A 10,975-nucleotide genomic window follows, 5' to 3' on the forward strand; every position below is an offset into this window, starting at 1 on the left:
GAGGGGGGCACGGGTGACCCAGTCGTCAAAGGCGCCGCGATTCGCTGTGCAGAGTTGCGTCCCTTGGGCACGCCAGAAACCTATGATTGTGGTTCGCCCCGATTATGTTTCTAGGTTTGTCAGCACCATACCCGTGCTCGTGGGTTTTACCGAAGTGGTAAACGTCTGAGACCTGCATCACTTTGGGCTTTCCTCCTGACAGGCCGTGATATAACTGGAATACTGTTAACAGTGGCGTTAAACCCAACTCTCTCACTCACTCAGGTGACTGATAATTTTTTACATCACATTCATGTCATACAGATTTTGATTGTTAAAATCTTGCAATGATGTCAGTATCATTCTGAAGCATGAAATCTCTTGTAATGCACATTGAGGTGTTAAGGTACAGAAGTTGCCATGTTTACCAACAGACTGAAGACAACATCCCGCTCCGCATCATGCTGCTCCTAATGGATGAAGTGTTCGACCTGCGGCACAAGAACCAGTGGCTTCGTCGCCGTATGGTGGCCATTCTACGGCAACTCATCAAGGCCACCTTCGGGGACATGATCAACAGGTAGGCAGACGACTGTACCTTCCAAGCCATGCTTAAAAGTACTTTTAGTTCTAGTTTTACATAGTTTTGTAGTCAATACGCCAACTCTTTCACAGATCACTTGTGTGTTGTTTATACTTTATACTTCCAAACCAGTGGACCCGTGAAGATTCCGGGGTAGAATAGGTCTTCAGCAACCCATGCTTGCTGTAAAAGGCGACTATGCTTGTCGTAAAAGGCGACTAACGGGATCGGGTGGTCAGGCTCGCTGACTTGGTTGATACATGTCATAGATCCCAATTGCGTGGATCGATGCTCATGATATCAATCACTGGATTGTCTGGTCCAGACTCGATTATTTACCTGTGACCTGCACTGCCGAGTTTCTGTATCTTCTCAACCTTGGTTCACACAACAGCATGCAACATAGCTCGCTTGTCAAGTTTGCTCATCATAACCCTGTGCTTGGATTTGTGGCCAAGTTTGCTCATCGTAACCCTTTGCTTGGATTTGTGGCCAAGTTTGCTCATCGTAACCCTGTGCTTAGATTTGTGGCCAAGTTTGCTCATCGTAACCCTATCCTTGGATTTATTGCCAAGTTTCCTCATTGTAACCCTGTGCTTAGATTTGTGGCCAAGTTTCCTCATCGTAACCCTGTGCTTAGATTTGTGGCCAAGTTTGCTTATCGTAACCCAGTGCTTGGATTTGTGGCCAAGTTTGCTCACCGTAACCCTATCCTTGGATTTGTGGCCAAGTTTCCTCATTGTAACCCTGTGCTTAGATTTGTGGCCAAGTTTGCTCATCGTAACCCTGTGCTTGGATTTGTGGCCAAGTTTCCTCATTGTAACCCTGTGCTTGGATTTGTGGCCAAGTTTGCTTATCGTAACCCAGTGCTTGGATTTGTGGCCAAGTTTGCTCATCTTTACCCAGTGCTTGGATTTGTGGCCAAGTTTGCTCATTGTAACCCTATGCTTGGATTTGTGGCCAAGTTTGCTCATTGTAACCATGTGCTTGGATTTGTCCCAACTACCACACCAAAGTCCTAACTCATGGGTTGCTGAAGACCCATTCTACCCTGGGTCTTCACAGTTCGGGACATGTGCGCAGGTCACATAGCACCACATGACAGCATTCAAGGAAGGTTGTTACAGGTAGTGGCCATTTCCCTATTCCCTTTTGTGTCTAACACAACAGCTTTGCTCAACTGGTCATAGCATACAGTGATGTGTCATCTATCACACTTGGGGGCACAGGTGGCCAAGTAGTCTCAGATGCCGCAATTCGCTGTGCAGAGTTGGGTCCCTTGGACAAGCCAGAAACCTATGGTTGTGGGTTTGGAATCCTGGTTCGCCCCGATTATGTTTCTAGGTTTTGTCAGCACTGTACCCTGGTTTCACCGAAGTGGTAAATGTCTGAGACCTGCATCACTTCGGACTTTCCTCCCACGTTAAGCTGGAATACTGTTAAAAGCAGTGTAAAACCCAACTCACTCACTCACTCTATCCCACTTGTTATTATCTCTTACACCTATTGTCATGTTGACTGTTTTCAGGAAAATAGTAGATCACGTGAACTGGATGACATCAGCAGAGCAGATGGCAGAGTACATCAAAACTTTCAGGTAAACTGCATTGTCTCCCTTTGTCATACACTTCTTGTGGACATGTTTTTAGCTCACCTTGACATCCTGAGCTTACGTTATGGGTATTCGTCAGTCTGTCCGCCCATTAGAACTGAACATAAAATCTCATCTACTGAACATATTAATGTCAGTTTTACATAGCATTTTCCACATGTCTTCTTCAATTTAATACAAAGATAACATTTCATTTTGAAAAATTCAAACTATTAGATTTTCAAGGTCACTGAATACATATTTGAATCATAAAATAGCAAAAGTGTCAAATTATATAGGCTAGTTTAACTAATAAGATTAATAAGCATATATTGTTAACTACAGGACCGGATTATATGGTTTAACTACAGTGTAGGATTATATGGTTCAACTACAATATAGGATTATATGGTTTAACTACAGTATAGGATTATATGGTTTAACTACAGTTTAAGATTATATGGTTTAACTACAATATAAGATTATATGGTTTGATTTATTTTGGTGTTATGACTACTTAATACTTGAGTAAACAATACTTGAATACTCAGTACTTGAATACTCAATACTTGAATACTCATACTTGAATACTCAGTACTTGAATACTAAATACTTGAATGCTCAATACTTGAATACTCAATACTTTAATACTCAGTACTTGAATTCTCAATACTTGAAAACTCAATACTTGAATACTCAATAACACTCCAAGATGTTTTTCAGGGATTCCTTCTGGCCCAGCGCTCAACTGGCTGAGCCACGCCCCACACGCGACGAGAACACCATGATGAGAACACGGGTTCTGTGCAAAGCCAAGATGCTGGGCAGTGTGTCAGGTATGTGTTGGAGTAGCCACTCACTCACTCATTCCAATCACTCGCCCACCAAACAAACCCCTCCCACTCATCCACCAGACTTCTAAGGCACTGCAATTCGATGTGCAGAGGTACGTACGACACAAGAAACCGACCACTCACCGACCACTCACCGACCCACTCACCGACCCACTCACCAACTCACTCATCGACCCACTCACCGACCCACTCACAGACCACTCACCGACTCACTCACCAACCCACTCACCGACCCACTCACCGACCCACTCACCGACTCACTCACTGACCCACTCACCGACCACTCACCGACCCACTCACCGACCCACTCACTGACTCACTCACCGACCCACTCACCGACCACTCACCGACTCACTCACCGACTCACTCACCGACTCACTCACCAACTCACTCACCGGCCCACTCACCGACCACTCACTGATCACTGACCGACCAACTCACCGTCCCACTCACCGACCACTCACCGACCCACTCACCGACCCACTCACCGACCCACTCACCGACTCATTCACCGACTCACTCACCAACCCACTCACCGACCACTCACTGACCCAACCAGGGTCAGCAATATGTAAAATAACAACCATTTATTTCCATTTCAGATGAGCTGCGCCATCTGATGGGGACAGAGACAATTCGTATTGGTGTTGCCAGAGTGTTCGACATGTTCCAGCACAAAAACTTAAATCGAAGACTTGTGTACGTTTTTCTTGAAGGAGTACTAGAGACTTTGTTTCCGACCAATAAATTCCCAGAACTCTTACGAAAGCTACATTCTCGGTCCAAACGAGTTAAACCCGGCCAATCAGAATCTTACTCCGAACCCAGCAAGGAATCAGTGTTACGACAACGGTCCGTCAGACGATGATGAAGCCCATCCTTGACGCAACTGTCTCAACAACTTATCTCTCACCTTCAAAGTCAACTATTTTATATGATCAGTGCGTTATTTATCAGCTGATAACATTTTTCATGGTTCGTACTTTGATGCAATTAACACGTGTAGTGCTTTCATTGAGATTATCATGAAGTGTCCAAGTTCTGAAGAAACTTAAGCATGAGGTCATCTTCAAGATCTGGAGCTTTTTTCCAGATTGGGTCCTCTGTGAAACGGAATCGGTCACTCGGAAGAGTAAAGTTACATGCAGGTTTCCACAGGTGCAACAAGATTATTCCCAGTGTTAAAGCTGTGGTGCCATCCCAAGATCATTGCTACCACTGTGCTGACACAGACTGTACAACAGTCTGAAGAATTTGAATCTTGGCCAAATGTCTGGGAATATTTTTCTAGGCTCTGATGGTCATTTTGGAGAATTGTGAAAATGGTTAAAGACATACTTTTTGTTTGTTTACATTTGTTTGTTTATGAAGTTTGGTTGAAGTTATCATGACATAATGTAACCAATTGCTCTACATTCTATTCATCACACTGTTTGTGTGATAATACAGAAGACGTAGTTTCCAGTGGACAGACAAAACATTTCAGCCTTCACCTGCTGCTTCTACTCATCGGACCGGAACAGCGCCAGCCTCGTGTTTCTCTCGTTACCATGGCGTCCAAGACATGACCAGATCTTCATGCTTCATCTTTTGTTGAAGAAACAGTCAGCAACTCAACTGTGTTCCCCATAGCATGCTGTATTTATCATATTATTTTGTGACATTATTGTTGAAGCAGATAACTTGAAGTTGCCGAGCTTTAAGATCATGGGTGTTTAGGAACATCGTTGATGTGAATGTAAGGTCATCAATGTTTCCTGACAAGCATCGAACTACTAAAGGGAGAATATCGTAGAGAATTGTAAGGTCACCAGTGTTTTGTGACATAAACATATTGATGCAAAGTTCAGAACAAGATTAACAAAGATTCTGTGAATAGTTCAGGGCGAAGGATTCAACTGACCAATGGCACGGGGTTGACTCGAGAAGAGGGTTTTTGTGCGTGTTGCCAGACACTTGAGCTTGATTCCAAGGAAGGATGCGATGGGTAAAGAATGTTCTTGGTGCCCCCAGAGACAACTGTGCTGCATCCAGTGTAGAACCTCACTTGCTCATGAAGCAATGCTGTTCGAAGAAATCACAAATAAGGTCGTCAGAGATTCAAGTCCATCCTGACACATTTCTCGGATTTAAGTCTGCATCAAGTCAAAGAATATAGGCAGGAAACTGTACTGAACCCAAAAAGTTCAAGATCATGAATATTTTTGGAGATATTTTTTTCAAACTTTTATAAAAAAATATCCGCACAAATATTCATGATTCCTCACTTTTTTAGTTCATTATATTTCAGGAAACGGACTTGTGAAAAGAAGAACGTTAGTCAGCTTCAAGTCAAAGAATATAGGAAGGAAACAGTACTGAACCCAAAAAGTTCGACATCTTGAATATTTTTGGAGATATTTTTTTCAAAATGTTATAAAAAACATCCGCACAAATATTCATGATTCCTCACTATTTTAGTTCATTATATTTCAGGAAACGGACTTGTGAAAAGAAGAACGTTAGTCAGCTTCAAGTCTAGTCTAGACAGTATTGCAAAGTCCAAAGCTTGATGAAGCAGACACCATACCACAAAGACCCTCTACAACAGTGGCTACACAAGGGGCAGTATTATCAACACTAATAGTCCTGGTTGTATAGTCGGGGTGTCAGTTGTCCATAACAAACAATGCAACATCGAATATATAGTTCCAGATGTTTTAGTATTATCATGACTCATCGATCACTTGTTACAGCCGTAGTCGACAGACTGGGAGGCCATGGTTGTCAGCCAGATGTAAGACTTCCTCACAAGTCCATTTGTCATGTTGCTACCATTTTGAAAATGTCTTTGTTTCTATGCCAGGTATCACGTGTTGTTGAGTGTTGACTTCACATAGCTGTGTACTGTCCCAAATGTTTTGTATTTGTTACAAATTTGCTTCAAAAAAATATTATTACTTTTTTAATTCATATGAATAATATGCCAATCTACAAAAACTATTAACAAGGACTAAAGTTTTATATTCACCGGTCATCTTTTAGCCTTACACAATCTGCTCCAAATATGAATATGTCTTTTTTTTCAAATGATATGAAGATTGTTTATGGTATCACGGTAGCGCTATTTTCAGGGCATTATCATTAACAGAAGCCCGAGGTCTTCCATTAACTGCCCGACAAAGGAGGGCAGTTGAAAAGCCCAAGGGCTTCTGCAAATGATAATGCCCCGAAAATATAGCATTCCTGTTGTTATAGCTAAAGTGGATAGAATTTGTTATCAAATAAAAATCAACAACAATATCGGTTTTGAAACATTTACTGCAATCAACACAAAACGAATGTCACTGACTAACTTTTACAAATATGAAAAAGTCACAGAACAAACCAGATGATGTCACTATTGAACATCAATATGACATTACCTAACAACAGGCTTGATAATGGCCCATCCTCAAGCAATAGGCTTGATAATGGCCCATCCTCAAGCAATAGGAGGGCATTATCAAGTTACAGTGGCCCGCTCATTTCTGATAATATGTGGGCGGTTTTATGATAATTCTATCCATTCTACCTATAATGTTGCATATGTCAAATTGAGACGCTCCATTCTTGGGCCCAGGGCACCTGTCAGTTAGTTCTAAAATTTTGCCAAGAGGTAGTCCATGTTTGTTATCAGTTGTCAAGGTCAAGGTTGATATCGGATTTTATCCAAATCATTCAGCCTTAGAACTTTACAGATACCATTCCACCATTTCAAGTATATTCCTGAAATGTTGATAATGAGTTCAAGTTCTCAGACAACTAAATAGTAGCTTCTAAATACTATACAGTAGCGACCGTGCAGTAGTTTCTAGACACATGTTTTACTTCTCCTGAACCACTCAGCAAGGGCAGATAACTCTAATTTGTTACAGAACTTGGCATTATGAATTCTTCTGACAACATTCTCTCAATGATAGTTTTGTGTGGTTCGATAGCCGAGTCAGCACTCAGCAAAAAGGAAAAGGGATATCTAACTAGTCCAACCCTCCACAGATAAATTGCTGTTGCCCTGGAGGCAAGTCATATTGTTAAATAGATTTTATTTTAAAGGTCAGAGGGCAACTACATGGCTGTCAGTTCATTAACTGAGGTGTTTTGTGTTCCGAAGGGTTCCATGGGAAAACTGATGAAAATTGCTGATAAAAATTTTGGTTGAGATGAAGATTTTACATGCCATTTAATTCAAGGTTTTCCTTTCAGTCACCGAGAAGCAGTGTGGCAGATGATATCCCTGCCTAGCGAGGATGTACACACTGCGCTCGTTCCTATCTGCAGTGTTGTGAGGCATACTGAAGATATTTATTTCCATGTATACATTAATTTATTCATTGTAGATATATCAAGACAATATGGCCATTCAGTTGATGGCTGCTTGAGAAATTCAAGCCCTGTACATAGACCGGCAAATACTCTCCGTATTTGACACAGAATGGTGAAGCTGACAGACCTGTCTGCGAGTGATAATCATGAATATATGTGTGACACTGTAAAATATACCTATACTCACAAAGAGGAATCTTCCAAGCATTGTCATGGGCTATTCCACGTTGAATGTGAGGGAATAGGGTCAAGGGAAATGAGTTGTGATATTTTCTCCTGTGTTCAGTGTATGTTGTTTGCACATTCATCATTTTCTTTGTGTGATTTTTCACCTTATTTTCACCTTTCAAGTACACCTCTTGTCTTTTCTTCTATCTTCTATTTGATACTTGTACTTAACATTGTTGCCTCTGTGAGAGACTAATTGTAAAGTTTGTTAGTGAGTGAGTAAGTGAGTTGGGTTTAACGCTGCTTTTAACATTATTCCAGTTATATCACGGCGTGTCAGCATAATGTGGGAGGAAAGCCCGAAGTGATGCAGGTCTCAGACGTTTAATACTTCGGTGAAACCCACGAGCACGGGTACGGTGCTGACAAACCTAGAAACATAATCGGGGCGAACCGGGATTCGAACACACAATCATAGATTTCTGGCGTGCCCAAGGGACGCAACTCTGCACAGCGAAACGCGGCGCCATAGACGACTGGGCCACCCGTGCCCCCCGTAAAGTTTGTTTAGTACTTAAGGGCACCATATACCAATCAGACTGGAAGTGACCAGTCCGAATGATACGTCTGAAATATTGCTATATTGAATATAATAGTTAAACCAATTCACTCACATACTCATCCAGCAGTGAAACTATTTCAAATTTTGATATTTAACATATTGTCTGTTATTAGTTACGCTTACTAAGCCAAAATATCCTTAGGGATTCTCAGTTAGAAATGGCCCCTGGCAATCTATTTTTGTTGAAAGAGGCAACTTAATGGATCTTGTGGTCAGGCTCAGTTACTGATGTTTGAATGAGTTTCACTGTACCCAACCAGCTTGGATCGATGCTCATAATATCAATCACTGTGTCTGGTCCAGATTCAATTATTTGCAGGCTGCCGTCATATAGCTGGACTGTTGCAGAGTGTGATGTTAAAAAAAACTATACCACAATAAACCTGACCAGATTCAGCCTGTGTTTGAAAGTGTGACTAGACCTTGCAAAAACATGTCAGCTAGTCCAAAAGTCAGACTGTTTTTTCTACATAATTCTTTCTTTTTTTTTTAACATATGTTTATTCCTATTTTTATCCTACCTATTTATAACACTAGATTATGGATACATATTCCCCAAGGGCAAGGTCGTCTTTGCTATATATATCATCTTATCTTTACCTTTCAACTATGTATTAAAGGTTTGGGTACAAATCCAAAGAGTGGTTTCGATACCAATATGTCCACCCTGTCAAGATCTTTCCTGGGTATATTGCACAGTCAGCACATTTATCTCAACCAGAATCATCGTCCACTAAATGGAGCAGCTTGACCTACTTACAACTCTGTGTTATAACAGTATTCTAACATCATAACGTTCAGTTTCTAAATGTTCATGCTTTGAGGATTGTAATACGACTTTGATCTTCGATAAATATCATTTAGCTGTAAATGCTAAACGTTTACGATCTTTCCCACTTCAGGTTTTCATCCCAAATCAAACAGACATACCCTGATATAACTGAAATACTGTTCAAAGTGACATTAAGTCCATCTTACATCAACTGCCATCAGTGTGACTGTTTTAAGGATAAGCAATGACCTGCTGTCCTTTCAGATGTGCTTTGCTTTGACTGTCCGGCTTTATCTGAATTTGCAAAGTTTGAATGTTTGAAATATCTGTAAAAATTGTTTTGGATAATTTTTTTTTTAGTGAAAAGAAGAAAGATATAATGAATTGTACGAAAAACACCAATTACTTGAAAGTGACATAAGGCAGATGACATAGCCATGGCTATGTATCACCTTATTTTCGAACATAATTGTCTTATTTTAGGGTATTATGTGTAAATATCTTATATCAAAATAAATGCACAAAGTATTTATTAATTTGCACAAATTATAAATTTGTATAGAGAAGTCAGCTTTATTTATTGTTTCTTAGGATTTGTTAATATTATTGAACAGTTACGAGTATCATTAAGCTTATATGCTCCGTCCATGGTAGCTTGATGTTGTATGTTACCTTAGCAACAAGTGTGTAGCTCTAACTATGTCTGCTTGTAACTTAGCAACCAGTGTGTAGCTCTAACTATGTCTGCTTGTACCTCAGCAACCTGGATGTCATGCCAACGGTTGTACCCTGTGACTTGTTGGTCAAAGGACCTGAGGACAACTCGGATATTAAATTAACAGCACTTTGTGATTCCTTTAAGAGTTCTCTTTAATGCTGAAAATTGCAGAGTTTATTAGGATTATTCTAGTGATCATTTTGGAACCTAATTCTTAACATTACCAATGAATAGTTTTAAGTACTGTAAGAATTATTTTGCAGTGTTGTGCAGGTTGCATTAAACACTCTGCTGTGTTAGTTGATCTGAAATAATCACAAAACGTTGTATATTCTTTCATAGCATCAATTCAATATTGACAATGTCTATATGAAACGAGGTTAAACGTGGTATTGTTTCCTTTTATGATGATAATGCAGTGAACAGAAAGTATTCATGACTCGGAGGCTGTTTTGAATTTATTGACTTGCGTGCAAGCTGGTCCCATCATGATGGGCCTGAGCACGTGGCTCCTAACAATCCACAAGCTCTGTATAGGGATTCAATATTTATAATCTGAAAAGGAGCCTGGGATTTTTGTTAAAAAGACCTGATATATCACAGTTTCAAAACATACAAACTTCTTTCAAATACAAAACCCTCTATTATATCAGTGCCATATACTTGTATTTTCAACAGAAGGCCTTTTCAGTGTCAACTGTCCATAATAAGTTGTGCAAGTAATAGTATATTGCTTCCAAAAACATCATAATTTTCAGGACATCCAACATATCCAGCACACAATATTTTTTCAAACATGGGCAAAATATAAAAATTTCATTTACCATAGAATGCTTTATTCTTAATCAATGCACCCCACTCCTACAGAATATCCAGTGGGTTGTCCCAAGTAAACACAACTCAATGTACCCATCATATCAGGCAGAATCTATAGGGTGGTGTGATACGCATATTAATGACCATCTTTGGCGGACCAAGATTTGCACTGCAGCCTTTCCTTATTGGACTTGCACTGTAGTGAATGCATTCATGCTGTACAGATCATCTAGGGCATCTGAGTGGTGACATTGAAATATGGATGGACCGTTAAATTATCAGTGTTCTTCTGTTTTTTCTCAGGTACATGCTTTTATTTGTTCATATCTGCAGAAATGCAATTATTTTTAAAATTAAATTGTTTTAGGATTTTCACATCAATATTTCTCCTACTGTTACTTTGCTGTATGTTTCTTGGACCAATTGTATTGGGTGAGATGAATTGTAGATGTTCCCAGTTAACGCTCTCTCTGCATTTCTACCTTTGGAATAATCTATGCATGAAACAGATTAGAATAGCATGAAGTA

At 40.1% G+C, this 10,975-nt stretch overlaps 1 protein-coding gene across 4 annotated transcripts in view; it reads left to right on the plus strand.

Moving 5' to 3' along the window:
• The window catches only part of LOC124130993 (sorting nexin-13-like), a 55,483-nt gene extending 47,576 nt beyond the window's left edge, over nt 1-7,907 (plus strand). For all 4 annotated transcript variants that reach the window (XM_048389655.1, XM_048389652.1, XM_048389661.1 and 1 more), the window contains 4 exons: nt 414-559; nt 2,091-2,159; nt 2,877-2,989; nt 3,610-7,907. In XM_048389655.1, coding sequence (XP_048245612.1) covers nt 414-559; nt 2,091-2,159; nt 2,877-2,989; nt 3,610-3,875 — 594 coding nt within the window. In that variant the 3' untranslated portion in view covers nt 3,876-7,907. The remainder of the gene's footprint in view (nt 1-413; nt 560-2,090; nt 2,160-2,876; nt 2,990-3,609) is intronic.
• The last annotated feature ends 3,068 nt before the right edge of the window (nt 7,908-10,975 follow it).

Source organism: Haliotis rufescens, unplaced genomic scaffold (genome assembly GCF_023055435.1).
Source record: "Haliotis rufescens isolate VD_foot unplaced genomic scaffold, xgHalRufe1.0.p SCAF_10, whole genome shotgun sequence".
NCBI lineage: Eukaryota > Metazoa > Mollusca > Gastropoda > Lepetellida > Haliotidae > Haliotis > Haliotis rufescens.